Source organism: Oryx dammah, unplaced genomic scaffold, assembly GCF_014754425.2.
Source record: "Oryx dammah isolate SB20612 unplaced genomic scaffold, SCBI_Odam_1.1 HiC_scaffold_28, whole genome shotgun sequence".
NCBI classification, from domain to species: domain Eukaryota; kingdom Metazoa; phylum Chordata; class Mammalia; order Artiodactyla; family Bovidae; genus Oryx; species Oryx dammah.
Genome location: NW_024070212.1, coordinates 13,962,164 through 13,982,952, shown reverse-complemented (window position 1 = coordinate 13,982,952; position 20,789 = coordinate 13,962,164). Strand labels below are relative to the sequence as shown.

At 50.4% G+C, this 20,789-nt stretch overlaps 1 protein-coding gene across 2 annotated transcripts in view; it reads right to left on the bottom strand.

The window, feature by feature from the left end:
- SMG5 (SMG5 nonsense mediated mRNA decay factor) overlaps positions 1-20,789 on the bottom strand; it is a 26,987-nt gene extending 6,198 nt beyond the window's left edge. Inside the window, exons 1-16 of one of the 2 annotated variants that reach the window (XM_040230275.1) lie at positions 20,558-20,789; positions 17,009-17,107; positions 16,361-16,484; positions 15,605-15,761; positions 13,653-13,742; positions 12,374-12,463; positions 11,604-11,682; positions 7,713-7,838; positions 7,539-7,607; positions 6,870-7,078; positions 6,082-6,219; positions 5,342-5,941; positions 3,717-3,892; positions 2,476-2,551; positions 1,865-2,040; positions 694-852 (exon numbers count right to left, since the gene is read on the bottom strand). In XM_040230275.1, the coding sequence (XP_040086209.1) occupies positions 694-852; positions 1,865-2,040; positions 2,476-2,551; positions 3,717-3,892; positions 5,342-5,941; positions 6,082-6,219; positions 6,870-7,078; positions 7,539-7,607; positions 7,713-7,838; positions 11,604-11,682; positions 12,374-12,463; positions 13,653-13,742; positions 15,605-15,761; positions 16,361-16,484; positions 17,009-17,107; positions 20,558-20,631 (2,442 nt within the window). In that variant the 5' untranslated portion in view covers positions 20,632-20,789. Of the gene's footprint in view, positions 1-693; positions 853-1,864; positions 2,041-2,475; positions 2,552-3,716; positions 3,893-5,341; positions 5,942-6,081; positions 6,220-6,869; positions 7,079-7,538; positions 7,608-7,712; positions 7,839-11,603; positions 11,683-12,373; positions 12,464-13,652; positions 13,743-15,604; positions 15,762-16,360; positions 16,485-17,008; positions 17,108-20,289; positions 20,465-20,557 lie in introns of those variants that run through there. The other variant, XM_040230276.1, reaches the window with a different exon arrangement.

The following is a 20,789-nucleotide window of genomic DNA, read 5'->3' as shown; positions in this document are numbered from 1 at the left end:
CCGGGGGAGGACAACATGCCAGGGCTGTGCAGGCCCCACTGCAGAGCCCAGAATGCTGCTCACAAAGCATCAGCGCCACAAGACACAGGCCTGTCTCGTCACAGCTGTAACCCCCAGGCCTAGACTACCGATACAAAGCAGATTCTCAGTAAGTATCTGTAGAATGAATGACGGAATGCAAAAGAAACCACACAGGCCACCTCCTCCTCTTGGGGCTCCTGTGGGATGGGAGGTTCCTGCAAGGTGTTTGATGCAGGAACCTAAGTCAAGGAGCATTTGCTGAGCACACACACTGCATAATACAACATGCAAAGTGCCTGACATTCACTACCATGCCTTAGTCACCACAACCCCATAGAGCTGATTCTACTATTCCTATGTAACTGGTGAGGAAACAGGTTTAGCAAGGTTAAGTGACTTGCTCAATTCAGACTGGGGGGTGACAGAAATGGCCCTCAATCCCCAGTCTAGACACAGCGGTGGTGCCAGGCTGCCCCTGCTCACAGCCCCTCTCACCCTCTACCTGCCCTAGTTCTCTGCCTGCCCTCTGGTCCCCCTAGGCTCGGTCTCCCTTGCCCTGGCCCCAACGACCAGGTTCTTCAGTCAAGGGCCCCGGGATGTCTGAGCCTCTGGCCGTGGTTTCTCAGTGAGCCCGCGGGAGCAGAGCAGGCAGGGAGGGGCAGCCTGACTCACCATGCGGAACTGGGCCTGGGCCTGTTGCAGCAGGCTCTCCTGCTCAGACTGGGCGATGCTGACAAAGATGCCGACCTCTGCGTTGAACTGCAGGATACTGCCTTGCAGGCGGGCAACGAAGTGGCCAAAGCTGCGTATGCAGCAGATCCGCACGACTGTCTGTGGAGACACGGGAGCCAGCCTGGCTGAGCAGGGTCCTCCAGGCTCACCTGCCCCAACCGGGGCTCCTTCCTCCTCCCCTGCCCGCCCTCCGCCAGTCCAGCCCCCTCAGTAACACGGGCTCCCTGCAGAGGCTTGGGGTGTGTAGGGAGAAGAGGAGCACCGAGGCCCAGACCTGTAGCTGCCAGAAAGAGAGTGATCACGTAGGGGGAGGAGACTCTGAGAAGGACTGGAGAAGCAGGACTCAGGGTGGAGGAGAGAGCGAGCGACAAGGCCACATGCTGGGAGACATGAGACCTGGGTTCTCAGGCATCTCTCTCCTCTAGGGCCCGATCCTAACGTGTACAGCGAGAGGACAAACTACATCACCATTTCAACTTATGTTCTTGGTCAGCAAAACCCTTCTTTCCCAACCAAACAAAAATCTTAATCTAGAGTGCTAAAATATAAAACAGAGTATAAAGCCAACCTGCTCTGGCTGGAGGAGAAGCCAGAGGGGCTGTGTGAGCTGTGTGTGTGTGCGCCCGTGTGCATGGTGCTGGTGCGCCAGTCCACTTGGCTTCCCTCTGCTGCCCCCAGATGGCCCACGTGGTGACACAGATTCAAGGGTGAAAGTCACTGGACTAATGGGCAGCACACTCCCTTCCAGCTCCAACTTTCTCTGTTTGCTAGTCAGCTTAGAGGAGGCTGGGCTCAGAAGAGAAAAAGAGATCAACAGAGACTTTAAAGCCCTAATAATTTACTTGTTCTGTCCTCTCCAAAAGGTGGGGGAAGGGGAAGATGGCTTGTCCTACAAAGGGAGACACTGTGGATGGACATCCTGCCAAGAATGACAGGAAGCCCAGATGGTTCACCTAGTGAAAAAGGACTCAGACCTGCAGCCAAGGACATGCTCTGTGTCTGGATGGCAGGGGTGCCAGCCTGGCCCCCACCCCCACCCCCAGCCTGAGCTCTTGCTTTGTTACCGAGTCTTCAGAGACAAAGCCTGTGGCATGGGGGGTGACAGCCTCACCTCCTCTAAGGTGCTGAGCAAGAGCCGAGCTGTATCAAAGCTAAAGCGTCTGTGGGCCGCCCGGAGGGGAGGCAGGTTGCGAAGTGCCGTGTCCTCTGGGAGCAGCAGGCTAGATGGGAGGTCAGGCAGTTCACAACCTTCAAGAAGCTCCTGGACCTCAGCACACAGGGCCAGGCCTGGGGAGAAAACAGGACACATGAGACCCCTGCGCTGTGGGAGCCCCCAGTCAGAGGGACACAGTGCTTCCCGTTGGGAATTCCCAAGCAGGATATACTCCTTGGACAGAAGATGGGGAGAGATGTGGGGAGGAAAGGAGAGATGGTCCAGAGGGCCATCAGGCAGAGCTTTAGGAGACCAGAACTGGAAGGGCTAGAGGACCGCTCAGCAAGCACACTCCCTGGTGGCCCAGGCCACCTGCCGACAGCGGGGCAGCGTCGGGGCAGGGAACGAGAGGAGCCCAGACCACAATGACTGCTGTGTGTTAGGGAGGTGACACAGTGAATCGCATTAACCTCCTTACCCTAAGCACCAGGTTACCAGGATGGGGATGGGGGAGTCCGTGGGCCAGCGAGGGAGCAGGGAAGGGAGGGCAGTGCCAGGGACTCACTCACCAGATTCTTGGAGTTCGCCAGCAGCTGGCAACAGGTTCAGCAACACAGACAGGCGGTTCCACAGACTTTGAGAGCTCTTGAGAGAGAGACAGAAGAGGAAGCCTTTAGCTGGGGCAGTGCTGGAGGCTGGCAGTGAACAAGAAAAGCACTAGATCTGGGAGGTCTGGGGCTATGGTCACATGCCTAGAAGCGTTAACAAAAAAGTTAACACAAGTGGGGCTTACAGAGGACTTGGAAAACAGGGAGGAATGAAGAAGGGGAACCCTGAAGCTTCAATGAACTTCATCAGCAGTGAAGGCTTCGTGAAAAGGGAAGGTGTGAAACCACAGGAAGAACTCTCTGGTTCGTGGTAGTGGAAAAAGCTAGAGTGCTGGAAGAAGCGTCTCTCTGTCTGGCACAAACTCCTCCTTTCAGCCCTCCAGGTGCACACACTGGGCCAGCTCTCTGGGGAAGCAGCCTGCACCGCCATCTTCACTACACCACCCTCGATGACTAACAGTGACTAACTAGCTGTTGTCAGGCACAAGCACACGCCCCAGGGTGTGCCTGGCCCTGACCTAAACTCTCTCTTCGAGAGGGAAGAGGGCGACCGACAGGGAAAAGGGTCTTCCACAGCAGGCAGGTCTGCTTCTGGAATAAAACCACCCTGAGGAAAAGCCTCAGAACACCAGAGGCTTGAGATGAAGTCTCTGAACCTGAGAAGGGAAGGAGAAGGCCGCCATCAACCCAGCCAGCCTGCATGGGAGCCCACCTCTGACACTGCTCACTCCAGCTGCAGAACTCTTTAAGCCATTCCCTTGCCCATAGCAGCTGCACCTCATCTGTGCACCCCGCCACCACCTAGTCCCATCTCTTTTGTTGCCACGCTGCGCCCTCTCTTTTCTCTGGGTGCTGATGTTTACCTACCAAGGTTAGCTCTTAAACATGTATTTTCACCAACATTACTCACTATAGCCGGCATTATGCCTAGCGCTGGGGACCCAAAGCCGAATAAGCAGCTCTCTCACTTTCCCAGTCCACAGGACTTGTATCCCAGCCCAGGCCACAGGCTCTTTGAGGGCAATGGTCATGCCTAAGCCTAGCCTGTAAAAAGCATTAGGACCAGCACAGAACAGGTGCTTCACAATAACTTTTGTCTTGCCCAGCCCAGCTGAGGGGATTCCCACGCCCCATTGTGGCTGGCCCAGTCCTCCCCTCACACCCTGGGAGCTAAAGAGGGCAGTGGGTGTGGAGTGACGCACCTGCGCACACACAATGATGAGGTCGGGGTTGGTTCGCAGCCAGTCCAGGAAGACTTTCACAGCAGGGAGCAGGCCTTCGGCCATCAAGACCTGCAGCTTCTCCTGGATGCTCCGCTCATTCCGAAAGGAGCGCCCACTGGACTCGCTTCCCTCCGACTCCGAGCCCTCTTCAGAGGCTGGGAGTGGGAGACAGAGAACTGGGATGAGCAACTAGTAGACACACGGCAACAGACTTCGGCTCTCTGAGGGGCGTGCGCCCACCTGCCTGGACTCTTCTGAAGAATTCTGATGTGAAAAGAGAGGAATGAGATTCCAGCCTGACTTCTCTAGGCCCACTAACTGACTGCTTTTAAGCCAAGAGCCTCGTGCTTTTTAAAATACAAGCTGATTTGTGAGATCTGCAGCTACTCACTCAACTGACATCTATGATGTGCTCATTCTGTGCAAAAGGCAGGGCAGACAGTCGGAAAGGAGCTACCGGTAGGGTGAAAAAGGGTACGGAATTTAACACTACTTCAGCTCCCGGCTCTGAAAGCCTGCAGGTTAGAACAGGACGCAGGCCACACTCCCCCTCTCAGCGTCAGCTTCCTCGCTTCTCCTCGTTCAGTGGTTCCTAAGTCCCAGCACTGTGCCACGCCCTGCGTTTGGTAATGGGGATTCAGCAACAGACAAAACACGGACTGCCCTGCCCTCAAAAGGCTCGTGGTACTGGTGGGCACACGTACAAGCCAACGGACAGCATCACTTGAACGGGGAAGCGCTGGAAGCTGTGGCGGTGTAGAAGCTACAGGAGATCACAGGAAGCCGACCCTCAGAGGACTCCCAGACCAAGTACGTATAAGCCAAAATCTAGAGGGCAAGTGAGAATCAGCCAAGCAACACACTCAGAGCAAGGGAGGGAAAGCATGTTCCAGGATAAAGGAGCACTGCACAGAAGCTTAGCAGGACAGCATTTAGAAGAGGGATGCTGACTCTCCCACAAGACTGCCGTGGGAACTTCCCTGGGGGACCAGTGGTAAAGACTCAGTGCTTCCAATGTAGGAGGCACGGGTTCAATCCCTGGTCAGGGAACTAAGACCCCACATGTCACAAGGTATGGCCAAAAAAGCTAAACAACAACAAACAACTAGTAAGAAAAAAAGACTGCCGTGAAAGTTAAAACAGGCCAAGACCCTAAGAAGCGCAGCCCAGTGCTTGCAGTGTAGACGCCACAGACGCTCGCCACCACTGACCAGGTGCTCCCTCTGCACCTCAGGGGAAGGCCCTCAGGAGAAATGTCTTGTTCTAATCCACCTGCCCTCCACTCTAGTTTCCAGGAGCCCTGGCAGGACCTGGGACAGCACAGGAGAAGTTATTGCTACAGCGTTGTGTGGGGAGGAAAGCCCCAAACCCGCAGGGCCAGGTGGGAATGGGACCACAAAGTCAGCTGGGAGCTGAGAATGAGGAAGCGAGCAGAGGGGACCCCCAGGGAAAAGCTCCTGGGCCACACTATAGGCAGAGGTCGGAAGCAAGGCAGCAAGGGTAGGGATGAGAAGTACTCGGAGAAAAGAGCAGCCTCTCTCAAGTGAGTGCTGACAGTACAGAGGTGTGGACCAGAGCAGGACGATGGACAGAGGCCCACGTACCTGGCTCTGAAGGCTTGTCCACATCTCCATTGACACAGCGCCTGAGGCTGGCCGAGGTGGGTGCTTCGGTGGTGGGCTGGAGGAGCAAGTTGCTGAAGGTGGGGGCCAGTCGGAAGCAGCGTTTGGTCTGGAACATCTGGGTGGACATGGCTTGTAGATTGCTGGCAATGCTGGCCTCGCTGGGGCCCAGAGGGCCATTGAGGGATTCAGGAGCCTCTGACCTGGCCCGAGATGGCTCCAGGGCTGGGGACCGTGTCCCGTCCTCATCCTCCATATCTTCCAGGTCTGATCGGGACTCTTGACTGTTCATTTCTGAATCTGTCTCAGCATCAAAAGCTGTTCCTCCACCTTCAAGACTCTTGTCGGAGCCACTGTCCGAGCCCTCACTGGCCCGGGCCGAGTCATGGCTTGAGTCTGAGTCAAAGCCTTCACTCAGGTCACTGTCATCACCTGCTTTGGGCGGGTGGCGGCGGCGGCGGAGGCAGGAGAGGCGGGAGAACTTCCGACTCTTTCTGGCCTCCCCCTCTGGAGGTACTACAGGAGGAGGCTCAGGACCCGGCTCCTCCTCCTTCTCCAAGGGTTCCTTGGACTCCAGTTCATCTGTGGAAAGAGGATGGTCAGCACTGGGACACCGGCAGGTGCTGACAGCCCCCTCACCCCGCCACACCTATGTTCCCCTCCCATGATCCCCACACCCCACGCTAACCTTTCCACAGCCACAACCTCCCCCACCCCTGCACCTGTGCCATCACTCTGGAATGCCGGGACGGGATTCTCGCCCTCTTCCAGCTCAGCTTGCAGCCGGATGTTGACATGATTGACGAGGTGGGAGAAGAGGGCCAGGGTGAAGGCAATGGCTGCACTGTACTGCTTGGATCCTAAACCCAGGAAAGCCAGTGTTAGGGGCTGAGGGCCCTGAAGAGTAGGAAGCACCATTAATTCCAACCTCATCTCACCTGTTCTCAACTCTCCCAAGGATTTAATTACCTCTGAAAACTTTCTCTAAGGTAAAAAAAGATTTCTCAGGTCTCTGCACTCCCATCCTGTAATGTGGAATGTGCCAGCTCATCCTGCTTCCTCTTGTCCCACCTCAGCCTCCCAAGCTCTGAGGGGTTCACGCAGGCCCCTTCCCAAGCACGTTCACACCCAGTCCCGTCTCTCTCTCCCTTCCATCTGACCTTGCTCTACGTATACCTCTGGCAGAAACTAACTGCCCCCGCCCCCACTGCCACCAAGTCTGAATTCCGTCTGGATCAACAGTTAAGCATCTCAACCACTCTGTCTGCCTTGGTCCCAGACAAGGCTGCGTGCGTCTGCAGGTGTGGGAGGGTGGAGGGGGTGGGACCACGCTGCTGCCTTTGTCTGTTCACAAGGAGCTCCTTCAGGGCTCTCTCCGACAGCCAGGCAGTGACGCAGGTAGTGATGGGATGACTTGTGGAAGCGACTTTATGGGTAAGGAGCTGCAGAAAAGGGTAGTGAGGATCCCAGAAGCCAGTGGGAGAGAAAAGAGGGACATAGGGAGAGTTACCTGCTCTCTTCAAGCTGTGCACCCCCATAAGGCAGATGATGACCATTTGAAAGATGAGAAGGTCCGGGAGAAAAGCATATCCACTCTCATACTCCTCCTCATCCTCACTGGCCAGGCTGAGGTTGGGTGAGGAGGGCAGGTAGAAGAGACAGAGGTTGAAGTCCTCCAGGACTGACTGGCAAAGTGATGTCAGCTCTGAGTCCACGGAGCTGTGGAAGCGCAGGAGTAATGGGAGGTCAGTGTTGGGGGCTGGGGCAGGCACAAGGAGCTGGGAATACAGGATTCAGAGAAAAGACTATGGGATCCTACAAGGGAGACTTCAGAGAGGAGGAGGGGGACTCAGTTCTGGCTGATCTCTAAAGCAGACAGAATAACACGGGAAGGGCAGACATACAGCGGAAGGGATGTGGGTGGGCTTCCCATTCGGCCATTCCTTCAACTTCCAGTAAGCGCCCAATCTGCCAGAGGGTGAGCCACCCAGAGAATGGGCATGGAACCTAGGGTGAGACAGTGAGGGATGCCGAGAAAGGACTAACCAGCTAAAGAATTTCCAATCGAGAGACAGAATTCGCCAGCCCACTCCCTCCTCTCCAAGTCCCCTGCCATAAAGAAGCCACTGTGGATGGGGCTCCCAGGAGACAGTTCTTGCTCACACTCTCCTCTACTCACCTGCTTTTGGGCTGCAGGAGGCTTTGCAGATACATAAAGTTCACCAGCAACCTCTTAATGTCTTTACATCTGAAATGAGAGGAGCCCAAGGTAGATGGCGAACAGCTCCAGAGTCCCTGTGGTCCTACTGTACAAACTGCAGAAGAGCCCCCTCTTCCCACAGGCCCCACTCACCGCTTCTTGCTGGGAGAGAGTTTCCGAGTCTCACACTTCTTCAGCTGGTGGTACATTTTCGCTGCCTTGTCATACAGCCGCTTGAGGTTTCCATAGGCCCCCTCAAAGGACACTTCCGACTGAATGCTGAAGGAGACAGAGGTGAGCTACTGAGTCTTGGCAGAGGAGGAGAGGGGAAATGTCAGTCTTCCAGGGATTCAGAAAGCACTGTTTTTCTTTTAAATATTTATTTCTGTACTTGGCTGTGCCAGGTCTTAGTTGTGGTGTGTGAGATCTAGTTCCCCGACCAGGGATTGAATCTGGGCCCCCTGCGTTAAGTGTGGAGTCTTAGCCACTGGGCCATCAGGGATGTCCCAGGAGCACTGTTTCTAGTAAATACAGGCGGCCCCCAGCCGCCTCTTTCATGTACAGACTGAGGGTGAAAACTATCTTTCCTGATAAAAACACACACATACAACTTTCAGATTAATCAGAGTAATGATGACATCTGTATCTCCTCTCATCCAGATATGGGACAATTAATCCCATTCAATGTTACAAACATAACTTAGTCACCATTGCTGAAATACACTATTTTTCATCTTTTTAAAAGCAGAGCACTTAATAGGCAGCATTTAACAAGCATTAAGGATATTTACATATTCTATTTTCGTTAATCTTCACAATATTCACGCAAATGCAAATATGTACTGAGCACCCCACTGTCAGGCACTGTACCCTACTACTGCCCACATTATAGACTAGGGAATGAAGCCTCGAGAGATCGAGTAATGCAAAGGTCACGCAGCTAAACACAGTACAGCTCAATCTCCAACCCAATCTGCCCCACCACAAAGACTAACAACATGCTATACTTTTTTAAATGTCTTGTTTTTTGAAATGTCTTTTAAAATTTTTTATTATTTCACTTTTTCCTCTGGTCATGCCCCACGGCACGTGGGATCTTAGTTCCCCAAATAGAGATCGATTCTGTGTCACTGGACCACCAGGGAAGTCCCTGAAACATCTTTTAACTATAAAAAGCAAGGTATAAAAAAGAAGAAATACACATTAGAGGTGAATTAAATACAGCTATAAATTTTTTGATATTCCTCCAACTGAGAAGTGGGTTCTATGTCACCTTCCTTTCAACCTTGGCAGGGTGCGGGGGTGGGAGACCTCGGCCACTGAAACACTTTGGCCGAGAAAGCATTCTGGCAGTGATGCCACCAGTTTCCAGGCCCAAGCCGTAAGAGACGGGCAGACCCTAGTTTCAGGTTTCTTGGGCCATTATTCGCTGTTGGGAGTCCTGAGCCACGATGTAAGAAGTCCATCTACCTTGAGGAAGACACCACATGGAAAGGCCCCAAGACTAAAAGGAGAGGGAAAAGGGTCCAGATAAGCCAGTTCTCCAGACACATCAGACACCAGACCAGCCGAATACCACTGCCTGACCCTAGACAATGCCACCAGAAGGAGGACACCCAGACTGAGCGTAGGCAAATGCCCAGCGTACAAAACATGAGATAGAATTGTTTAAGCATAGTAGAGGACCTTAGTGGGCACCTCTCAAACCTGGATGTACTTGGCTCTCTTTGCAAGTAGCTCACCCTAAATCATAATTATGAATGTGATACGGGATCCAGGACAAGTAAGGGGGCATTCCCTGGAAGGCATACAAGGAATGGGAAAGACGCAATGGGAGGGCAGAAGCCTGGTAATCATATGTGAGAATAAATACATGAATGATGAATGTGGGAGAAGGCGGAAGAAAGCTCACCCTGTTACCCTGTTGCTGGAAATGTAAACTGGTGCAGCCGTTATGGAAAACAGTATGGGATTCCTCAAAAAACTGAAAATAGAGTTGCCTTATGATCCTGCAATCCCACTCCTGGGTGTATACCCAGACAAAACAGTAACTCAGGCAGACACATGCACCCCTGTGCTCACGTGCGCATACTAGGTTGTTCTGGCTATGCTTAACTCTGCAGAACCCTACGCACTGTAGTCTGCCAGGTTCCTCTGTCTGTGGGATTCACCAAAAAAACCCAAGAATACTGGAGTGGGTTGTCATGCCTTTCTTCAGGGGATCTTCTTGATCCAGGGATCACACCCACATCTCTTACTTCTCCTTCATCGGCAGGTGGGTTCTTTACCTCTGGAGCCATAGCAGCACTATTTACAACAGCCAAGTCACGGAAACAATGTAAATATCCATCTACAGCTGAATGAATAAGACAGGTGCACATATATTATACTATGTAACGGCCTACTACTCAGCCTTAAAAAGAGAATGAAGTCAGGCCAGGTGCAGCAACATGGAGGGAACTAGAGAGTATCACGCTGAGTGAAGTCAGAAGAAGACAAACACCACAGGAGGTCACCTGTATGTGGAGTCTAAAATATGCCACAGATGAACTTATCTATGAAACAGAAACAGACTCACAGACCTGGAGAGCAGAACTGTGGTTGCCCAGGGAAAGGCGGGGCAGGGGTGGATTGGAGTTTGGGGTTAGCAGGTGCAAACTATTACATCTAGAATGAAGAAACAGGTCCTGCTGTGCAGCTCAGGCAACTATACTCAACATCCATCCTGTGGTAAACCATGATAGAAAAGCCTAGAGACCGGACTTCCCTGGTGGTACCGTGGATAGTAATCTGCCTGCCAACGCAGAGGATACGGGGTTTGATCCCTGGTCCAGGAAGATTCCACATGCTACAGAGCAAGTATGCCCTCGTGCCACAGCTACGGAGCCCACACACCGAGAGCCTGTGAGCCACAACTACTGAAGCTCACACACTCTAGGGTCCAAGAGTCACACCTACTGGGCCCACAGGCTGCAACTACTGAACCCACACACCAAGAGCCTGTGCTCCACAGTCGGAGAAGCCACCACAACGAACAGTCCAGGCACTGCGACTAGGGAAAGCCTGCACGTGGCAACAGACCCGGAGCAACCAAAAATAGAGTTTTAAAAAGGTATATATAACCGAATCACTTTGTTGTAGAGCAGAAACTAATCCAACATTGTAAATCAACTATACTTCAATTAAAAAGAAAAAAAAAAACAATAAAAATACAGTGGATGGGAGGCCAGTCTGCACTGATCTAGATAAGGGCAAATATTTATTAATACTGAAAATAGGTTTCCTTGACCAGGTGAATCAAAGACCACAGCCTGGAATTCTACGGCAGAATTAGGTATCATAATTTACACTTCAGTAGTTTATCATTTAACCTATAAGACCACCTTACTCCCTCTGGGCTTTGAAAGCCAATTCACTATGTAACTACTGAGAATGATTTGGCTTCTCAGGTAGACTCTGGCCCTGATTAGGTGGCAACAGTGAGTTTCCTGGCAGTTTACGTCTCACTAAAATTTAATCAAAGGCTTTTTCATTTACATATCAGTCACACGTGTGTTTGGTTATGGTAACTTAGTAAACTAAGTCAAACCAACTTTGGGTGTCCTGAAAAAATTGTGTTTTGTTGTTGTTGTTGTTTTTAATTCTAAGAAATAAGAATGAGACCCAGGGAAGCAGTGATCCACCCAGCTAAACTGATCCTCCCCATGCTGTCTGTCATCCCTGTCACTTCAAGACACTGAAGCTCTGCAATTCTGAAGTTCTTGTCAGCAAGGCTACTTTGGTACGATTTTACCAACTATATCCAATTTCTCTCTCTTCAGGAAGGTAGCTATCCTGTTAGATTTCATGATAGCAGACATTAGCTGCCCAAGTGCCTACAAATCCAGGCGGCTGTGCGAAAAGCAGCAGGGCTGCCAGGAAGCAGGGTCCCCGAGGAGGGCACCCTAACCTCACCATTCTCCCATCTACCTTAACGGAGAGAGAGAAGACAAAGCAGGAACTGTGCAGACGTGAAAGCTGGGAAAAGAGCTGCCAAACACTCACCAGCGCAGGTAGCAATACATGGCTTCCACATTATAGTACTTGCTGCCTGCAAGGGTGCCCAGCTGGTTGAAGGGCATTCCTGGAGAGAAAGAGGAGTCACACAGTCTGTGGCCACAGCACTCACCGAAAGATGCCAGGCCCACCCATGCTAGGCATCAGAGAACTCGCGTGGAGAACAGTGGCTCTGCAGGGGACACTGGCCTCTCGGGGGATCAGCAGCTAATCTTGTTCCTCCAGAGGGTTACTGATCCCAGACTCATGTTCTGTCCGTCTAATCCCACCTAGCCCTCGGGGATTCAGCGCTGATGGGTGCCGCTCCTTCAACAGCAGCTCTGGCTCTTCCAGCACGGACTCAACGCCTAGGACCCTCTCATCTCGGCTCAGTCTCTTGCCTCTGAGCTCTCCTTCTGACATGCTAGTCGCCATCTCTTTCTGTACTTTAGCCTCATCTCTTCCCTCACTGTGCCTCCACAGTGGCAGCTGAAGCACAGCCTCCTCTTTCTACAGACACTAGAGATGAGGAAGCTAGCTTCTTTCCCTTCTTTTCTGCCTCCTTCCCTCTCAGTTCAAGACCCTCCCATTTCTCTTCCTCTTCCACCATCTTCAGAGTGTGCGTTACTCGGGAAAGAATTCAGAACCAAGGTGAAGTATGAAAGAACTGAGTCAGGAGGACCTAGGGGCAAGTGAGTATGCCTGCCTGCCATCTCAACACTGTTTTACTCTTAGAAAATGCTGCTGGGTTGGGAGGCCCCAGTGAGGGGTCCACTTACCAATCTGAGGAGCTACTGACAGGGCTTGGTAGTAAAACCTCTCAGCTAGCAGCTCAGTGTCTACGCCAGCTAGTTCATTCTGATACCGTGCTGTAGGAGGAGGGGAGGAAGAAAAGAAATACGGTGATTCCATGCTTCAGAAAACACCTCCCCTAGTCTGGAAGTCCACCCTAGAGAGCTGTAATAGGAGCCTGGGAGGAAGATACCTGAGCTAGAAGGCAGGCTGTCTGGGTCTCTGGCACAACTGGAAGTCTACATGACTATGGGCAAATTGTTCAACTCTCTTCCTTGCTGGTAGGTCCAAAATGTAAAGAATATTTAGTGTTTGTAAAGAGGCTCTTCTTGATTATCTCTTCCCAAGGAAGGGGAGCTACAGTATATATTAATGCTTGAAATAACTTCTGTTATTTGGTTCTGGAATTCAACTGCTCAGTTCTAGAGAGAAGACATTACTAATGACACTAGGTCAATCTACTGTGAAACAGCTGATTCTGTGTATGTGTGTGTACACACGCGCCTGCATCTGCTCACTCATGTTCTACTTTTTTCAACCCTATGGACTACAGCCCACCAGGCTCCTCTGTCCATGGAAATTTTCCAGAAAAGAATACTGGAGTGGGTTGCCATTTTCTCCTCCCTTCTCGACACAGGAACTGAATCCATGTCTCTTGTATCTCTTGCGCAGTCAGATGGATTCTTTACCACCTGGGAAGCCTGATTCTCCCTGTGCCCCCTACCTGTAAAGGGTTTAGGAGTGGGATAAGGGCAGGGAGAGGCACCTCAGGTCTATTACAGATAATGCATCCAAAAGCCACACACCAGGAGCCTAATAGGACTAGAGGTCTTTATCTATCAGGATTAGCGACTCAGGGGGCATAAAGCAAGAGTCCTTTTCCATTCTGAGAAACATACTTCAAGTAGGTAAGTCCTCCCTGAGGTCTAACCGTAATTCCCCTAGGAATCTATGAAAAGAAAACTCCAAAAGAGAAGGACATCAAATTAAAACCTTCCAAGCTTACTACTAAAACCAGATTATCATCCTGACTTTCTTAAAGCACAAAGACATTTTCCCCTTCTTCTTGCATTCACTCATCCTTTCTGACTCATGGAAGAACAGTGAAGAGAAAGAAACACTGAACAGACCGGAGGGGAAAAGTTATCAGAGCCCAAACTACTCCTCCTGCCCTCCAGTCGCTTAAACAGTAGTACCAACAATTTGAATGGCTGGAGCCTGTCCTGGAGCCCAAAACAGAGAAAAATGAAAGGTTCTGATTCTTACACAAATCCCCCAGGTACACTAGACATCGGTGGCATGCCATCTGTGCCCAATCCATCTCCTTCCCTGAGGCAGACACGGGCTTCTTGCATCCTGAGAAAGAGAGAGAGAGAGGTTTATAAGCCCATTCCTCTGACCTTACCTCTGGAAAACACCTTTCCTAGGTGGAGAATGGAGATCAAGAATCCAGGTCTAGTTTTGGAGCCCAGCCTTATGGGGCAGAGATGACGCCCATCCAAGACACAGGCTCACAGGTAGACAGAGGTAGGGACACAGAGGCTCCCGGGTAGGAGTCATTCACTGGACAGGAAGGAACTGGAAGAGATGGTCTAGGGTCCTCAACCTATGACAGCTGCCTGGGGAAAGGTCATGTGAAAGGTCATCACAGGAAGGTTAACAGGAAAGAAGAAGAAGTGAAGTCAAGTGTAAGTATAGCTGTGGGTGCCTTGGGGAGCCACTCTCCACCTAAAGGTAAGAGGTTTGGGTAAAGATGGGAAACTTGCCCAGGAAGAATGGCATATGGATGAGGGCAAAGGAAATGCTCCTGGCTTCTGCCTGGCGGAGGAGCTCACGGCTAAGGCAGCCTGTTGAAGAGCCTATCTGTGGAGGAGACTTGTCTGAGCTGAGGACAGGTGGTGGCCAGAGCACAGTCGCCTGGGCTCTCACCCCTCCCTTTACCCAGGCAGCCCTGGGACTTCAAAGAGCTTCAGCTATTTGGGAGGCAGTTCTATGTGCTAGGTACTGATCTAAGTGTATCACAAGGCCAACTGAAGTGATCCTCAAAGCAACCCCAAGGAGTAGTTACTCTTATTACTTCCATTTTACAGTTAAAGAAATCAAAGTAACAGGTAAGTGACAGAGTTGGGATCCAAATGACAATCTGGCTCTAGGACCATCCATGTATCCCCCTCCATTTTGCAGGCACTCTCCTAGGTATGCAGCTCTCGTTCTGAGAACCCCTTCCCAATATTTACTATAGAGATGTTGCTGAGTTGGCTGAATGAGAAATATCTATAAGGAGATAAAGTTGTTTGGGGAATTAATTCTTTGAAATAAGGGTTCGTCATCTTCGTTCAGGCTATGGACCCTCCTGTCAATCTCATTTGACACCTATGAATTCTGCCTTGGATTAACGTTGCTTTATTTTTGGCCGTGCAGCTTGCAGGATCTTAGTTCCCTGACCAGAGATCGAACTCAGGGTTCCGGCAGTGAAAGTGCTGAGGCCTTACCTCTAGACCACCAGGAAACCCCCCATTGTTTTGTTCTTAAGTGTTTCAAATGGAGAAAATAGAGTGCCTTCTGATCAGAGAATGCTGCCACACAGTGGCACAGACATAAGCTCCATCTCTGACCCAGAATGTCTTTCTGCTGGTGAGGGGAGGGGCAGGGCGGGAGGTATGAAGAGCAAGGGGAGTTGGAGGAAGCAGGAAGAGGGAAGGAGCTCCAAAGGACAGTCAAACTGAAGAGAAAACCATCAACTAGAGAAGGAGATAAACCATAGCTCCAGTACCTCAGAAAATAAAAGAGAGACTGCACTAGCTTGAAAGACTGTCCATGATTTTCCCAATATTTCTAAATACTTTAATACTTTCATCAAATACTAGGAAACAATCTCTAAAGTTAAAAGAAAGTGCCAGTCAAATCCAACTGGCAGAAAAAAAATGCTATCAATATCATCTTCCAGTGCCAGACTTTCTCTAGATCATTCCACCCCTCCCACTGGCTCTACATCAGTCTATAACCCCAAACTAAAGAGGCCTCTCTCTTTCCTGAAGATCTTTACCCCAACTCACATGCTTATTTGGTTAAATCCAAATTTCATGAAGCATTTGTATGTCTTCTAGAATCTTCACAGCTTGGCTGGGTCACAAGGTACATAGATACTGAGGGATAAGAAGGCCAAAGTAGAAACAAACCAACTTGCTCCTCCAGCCCACCTTTCAGATCTCACTGACCTATGAGGGGGTCGGTGACATGGGTCCAATCGATGCAGCATTGCAGTTCCAGCTGGTAGTGAGACTGGATATAGAGAAGGAGATGCTGGTAGAAGCCAATACCAGCAACCAGGTGTGTCCTGTAGGCACATTCCAAGGTACTCCGGCTGTGGATATGCTGGAGACAGGGAAGAAGAAGGGGCCAGTTAAGCAGCAAGATCAGAGTTCTGCTCCCCCGTCCCTAATCATATTTATCTCACTGAAGAAATGAACGTATCTTTTTGGCTCTGGAAACTGGATAAAGTCTGGAACTTTATCCACCTCTCCTCTTACTCACGAGTCACCCCTATACCCTTAGATCTCCTTCTCTGGTCTCCTACCCAGGGTCAGGCTCCCCTCCTCTCCTAATCCTAATTCTATATGACTCCCTCCCTCCTTTCTATCTCTTCCTTGATATCCCTACCTACAGCCATGCTCTGGGCCAGTTGCTTAGCTGTCTTTTCATTCCTTAGCTTCCCCTCTTTAGACAAACTTCTTTCCAAGCTCTACAACCTCCTCTTGAAAAGCAAAAGTTGCTCAATTGTGTCTGACTCTTTTTAACCCCACGGACTGTAGTCTGCCAGGCTCCTCTGTCCATGGAATTCTCCAGGCCAGAATACTAGAGTGGGTAACCATTCCTTTCTCCAGGGAACTCTTCCCAACTCAGGGATCCAAGCCAGGTCTCCTGCACTGCAGGCGGATTTACTGTCTGAGCCACCAGAGAAGCCCTCCACTTACCTTTTTGTTAGTCTTGATAAGCTGGATAACTTCGTAGTATACCTTTCTCCACAGTAGCTCCTCAGCCTTCCTCCCATAGTCCACCGGGTGCAGGAACATAAGCTTGACGCAGAGCTCACGCAGCCTAAGAGGATGTAGAGAAGCATGAGAGGGACTGGCCATCCCTTCGTGGGGGACACAAGAACTGAGGGCAAGAAGGCACCTGCCAACACCCCAACTGACAGACATCTGTGTCTCCCATTAGACATCCAGGCTCACTCAGTAGGACACAAGACAAGCAGTCCTAGAAGGCAGTGGAGCCCCAAAAGATACAGGCGGGAGCAGTTAAGAATCTTCACAATCTTCATCTTCTTCCCTTGCACCGTTCTCTCCTTTCTACTCGGCCTCTGTATCTCTCTTTCCTTCCTTATGCAGTACAGTCAATTCCCCCAACTCAAACACCACTCTAATGGCACCAGTCTGTTACATACGGAAGCTGCAGAAAGTGAGGGGTCCCCTCTCCCTCTTAGGAAGGCCAGAGATGTCACAGACCATTTATGCACCATGAAGTCAGGAGATAAGAGAGAACATGTCTGTATATGACAGAGTTTCAGGTGGAGAGGAAAAGAGAAACTCTAAGGATGTGTAGTTTATAGAGTCTCAGCTTACTTGTTCCTCAGGCTAATGTTCTCCGGTTTGAACACTTCTTGATAAGCGGTTTTGTTGCAAAGGATGAGGTCAAGTCGATGCACGGCCTCCACCACAGCCCTGCAGGGAATTATAGGCAAACAGCCCTTGAGCCATGCATATGGTCCATATACTAATCTTATAGGAGAAGCTACAGAATTAGGGGTAGGGAAACCAAATGGCTGCAGGTTGAGCGCCATTCACAACAAGAGGAACAGAGCCTCCATCTTGATACAACCGCCCCCTCAGAAGATGTCTGGCAATGCTGAAGACATTTTTGATTGTCACAACCCTGGGGAGGGGATGTGGAGAGACTCCGATATGGCAAGGCAGGCTCTCTCAATGGAAAAAGCACAGGCTCTGATGCCAGGCAGAAAATCTAGGGTTTGAATCTGGCTGTGTCTTACTAACTCTATAATTTTGGATGAAATTACCTAACTTCTTTAAGGCTTATTTACCAATTTATAAAACTGGAGATAAGAGTAGTTACCTCAAAGGGCTATTGTGAAGAGTAATTTAAATACAGCATTGGTATATAGTGAGCATTTGATATATATATTGGTGAAATGAATTATTATTATTATTAAAAGGCTGGCTTATTATCAGACATAAAGGAAAAGCATTCCTAACATAAAATTCCGTTCTGCAATAATGGGGTAAGAGAAAGGGGAATGAGAGTATCCCTGAAGTTCTTACGGTCTCCTGGATTCCGCTGAAGGAAACAGTTGTTTTCATATAGAGTATAGTCTCTAGAATCAGACGGCCTGGGTTCAAATCCTAGCTCTACTTCCTACCAGCTATACAGTCCTGGGTCAGGTATTTAATTTCTTTATCTCAGTTCTCTCATCTATAAAATGGGATTAGTAACATCACCTATTTTGTGCAAGTTAAATTAATTAATACATAAAGCATTCATAACAATGCCTTGTACACAGTAAGTGTTTAGTAAGTATTGGTCTTCATCCTGAGGAGGATATTCCAGGCCTTAAGAGAAAAGTTCAGGGCAACTCTGCAATGGATGGCCAAGAGGTACCTAAGTATCATCTCTGGAAGGGAAAAACCCAGAGGATGACAGACAGCAACTGTGAGAACAGATGAATCAGGCACTGCTCTTGGACACAAAACAACCGAAAAATAGTGAGTTACAATTCCTAAAATAGTCCAAAACTGATTCAGAATACTGAAATGTGCTCCTGGGCCAGGAAAAAGTGGGCCACAGCAGGCTAGCATCTTGTGGTGGCTCAGTCGGTACCCCTAACAGCTGTCCTGTACTTGGGAAGTGATCACCAACACCCAGCTGAGTGGGTGGGATGGTAATCAAGGCCTTCTCAAAGACAATCTTAAGAGCCCAGCATTTCTCCAAACACCTCCTGGGCTGCCTAGAGATGGAAGACAAGCTCTTTTAGCCAGCCAGGCCCTCAATGCCAAAGGCAGCACCAGGTGGCCATCAGTGATATGCCAGTTTAGTCCCCAGGAAAGGGCCATGCACAGATCTGGGGTCGGGGGGGTGGGGGGGCATTGTTTTCATGGATAGGCTCCACAGCCTTCCTTAGGATTCTCAATTCAAAAAGGTTAGTAACCACTACTCCAGGGAGTTCTAACTGCAAACTCTTAAACCTTAGAGGATTCCACACTTTCTTCTACATTTCCCATCAGACCATAAGCTCCTCCATTAAATTGTAATCTCATTTAGAACAAAAACTGCAAAAACCAGTCTTGTGTCTCATTTACTACTGTAATCTTAGGTGAAGCACAGTGTTAAAAAAGAAAAACATGTTTTTAAAAATTTTTTAAGTAGTTAAAATTTGCCTAATTATTAATAATTGGTGCTTGCATCCCTTTGAGCATCCCTTTTCCAGCTGCCTTTTCTGAGGGGCTTCAAAGATTTCAGAATTTCATTTCTATAAACAGATTGTGGGAATTTCCCAAATTTACAGAAGCTCCAATGCCAGTTTCATAGCCCGATAACATACTTACCTTGGGCCGAGAAATCAAACCTTCTTCCCCCAGTTCTTCCCACCAATCACCACTGCTATAATAGATGATAGAAAGAGATGTGCTGCCTCAAATTTCCACCCTACCCAAAGCCAACAACTCACAGTCACCAGCAGAGAGACCCCTGTGCACACACGTAAGCCACACACGCAAACATATCAGCTTAAGTCAGTCAGTCCTGTGCGGGCAGTGGCTTGAGAAAAAACAAGATTTGAGAATGATAAGAAGGGTGACCAAAGCCATTTCCGAAAGCTGGAGACAAGTGAGGAATCTCGCAGACACTGCCCACGCTCTGTCTGACAGGCAGCACCGACACTCGGCAGCATGACGAGGCACACGTGCCACCCCAGTCTCTTCACCCGCCCTGAGACTGCTTGGGGCAGCCCACAGTGGGAGCCCAGAGGCTGAGGGCTTGGATCACGTTTCTATTTTTGGAGCAGCCGATACTCCCCTCGGCCTCCTGGCTTAGGAAGCCAGACCAGGCAGGATGCCTACACAAGGGAGGAAAAGACAGCATGCTCTTGACTCTTTCACTGCCAGGATGGGGCCCGTGGCTCTGACGGTAGTCTTCTCATGCAAACACCTCTGGTTCCAGAGCCTTAGCCAAATGCAAACCCCAAACTCTTAAATTCCTAGTAGAAAGTGGAAAACTCAATTTGGTCTCTATGTGTCATTCTATTTTTGATCCACATCCAGAACCCATGTTCTAGCTGCCCCACACAAAAATATCCTCCACTCGGCGGGAAATGTTCACCCCGGCCTGTTCCCAACAGAGGGCTGAAAGGCTGAATGCAGATGTTAAGAAGTGTGAGTGGCACTGTGGAAATGAGAAACCAGGAATGGAGTTGCCTGGCAAGAGACTGCAGTCATGAGGCTGGAAGGAAAGCAGGGCTCAGGAGTCCCCAGATGCCTGGAAATGGGCTCCCATGACCTACGAAAACTCTGGACTCAAAGTCCTTCACCTCCCTTCCAGTCTAACACAAATAATCTTACAGCCTCTTTATTTTCATTCAGATTCCCAAAACTTGGAGCGCTAAGAGACCTAAATGCCTATCAAATCCAGATCTCTCCTTTTAAGGATGAGAAGACTAAGGCCCAAGGTCACACAGTGAACGGCAAAGCAAAGACCTCTCTTGATTTCAGTCCAGGGCTCTTCCCTGTAAATCCTTACAGGGTTCTAGGCACTATTCCCTTCCGGGTTTTTCTCCCATCTGTGACCCCACCCTCACTTTCTCAACCCCCGCAGTCCCCAATTTCCACCTTCTTACCCCAAATCCGTAAAGCTCGGTGCCCGTCCCAAGCTCACTGCGGAAGAGATTCCCTCCACGTGTTTCCCTCCCAACCTCCCACCCACCCAATTCCTTCTTTCAGCTCAATCCCGGGTTACGCGGCCCCGCCCCCTTCGCTCCCTCCAAAATTGCACCCTCTTCCCTCACCCATACCCCAGCCCGGCACCGGAGCCCGCCCGTCCGGGAGGCCCCGCCTCTCGCTGTCCCCCACTTCCCTTTGCTGCACTCACGCCGCGGCCCCTCTCACCGGTAAAGCCGCTTAGTGTGGAGGACCTTTGCTTCGGGCTCGCTGCTTTCCCCTGTGGGGGGGCCTTGGCTCATGATGCCCGGGCCCAGGGGCGGCTCCCGGTCACAGGCCCCCGCCACCCACCGCTACTGCCACCACTGCTGTCTCCGGCCGTAGCCGCAGCCGCCACCGCTGCCGGCCCTGCTCGGCCGCCATCGCTGTGAGGCGGCTGACCGCGACAGCTCCTCCTCCG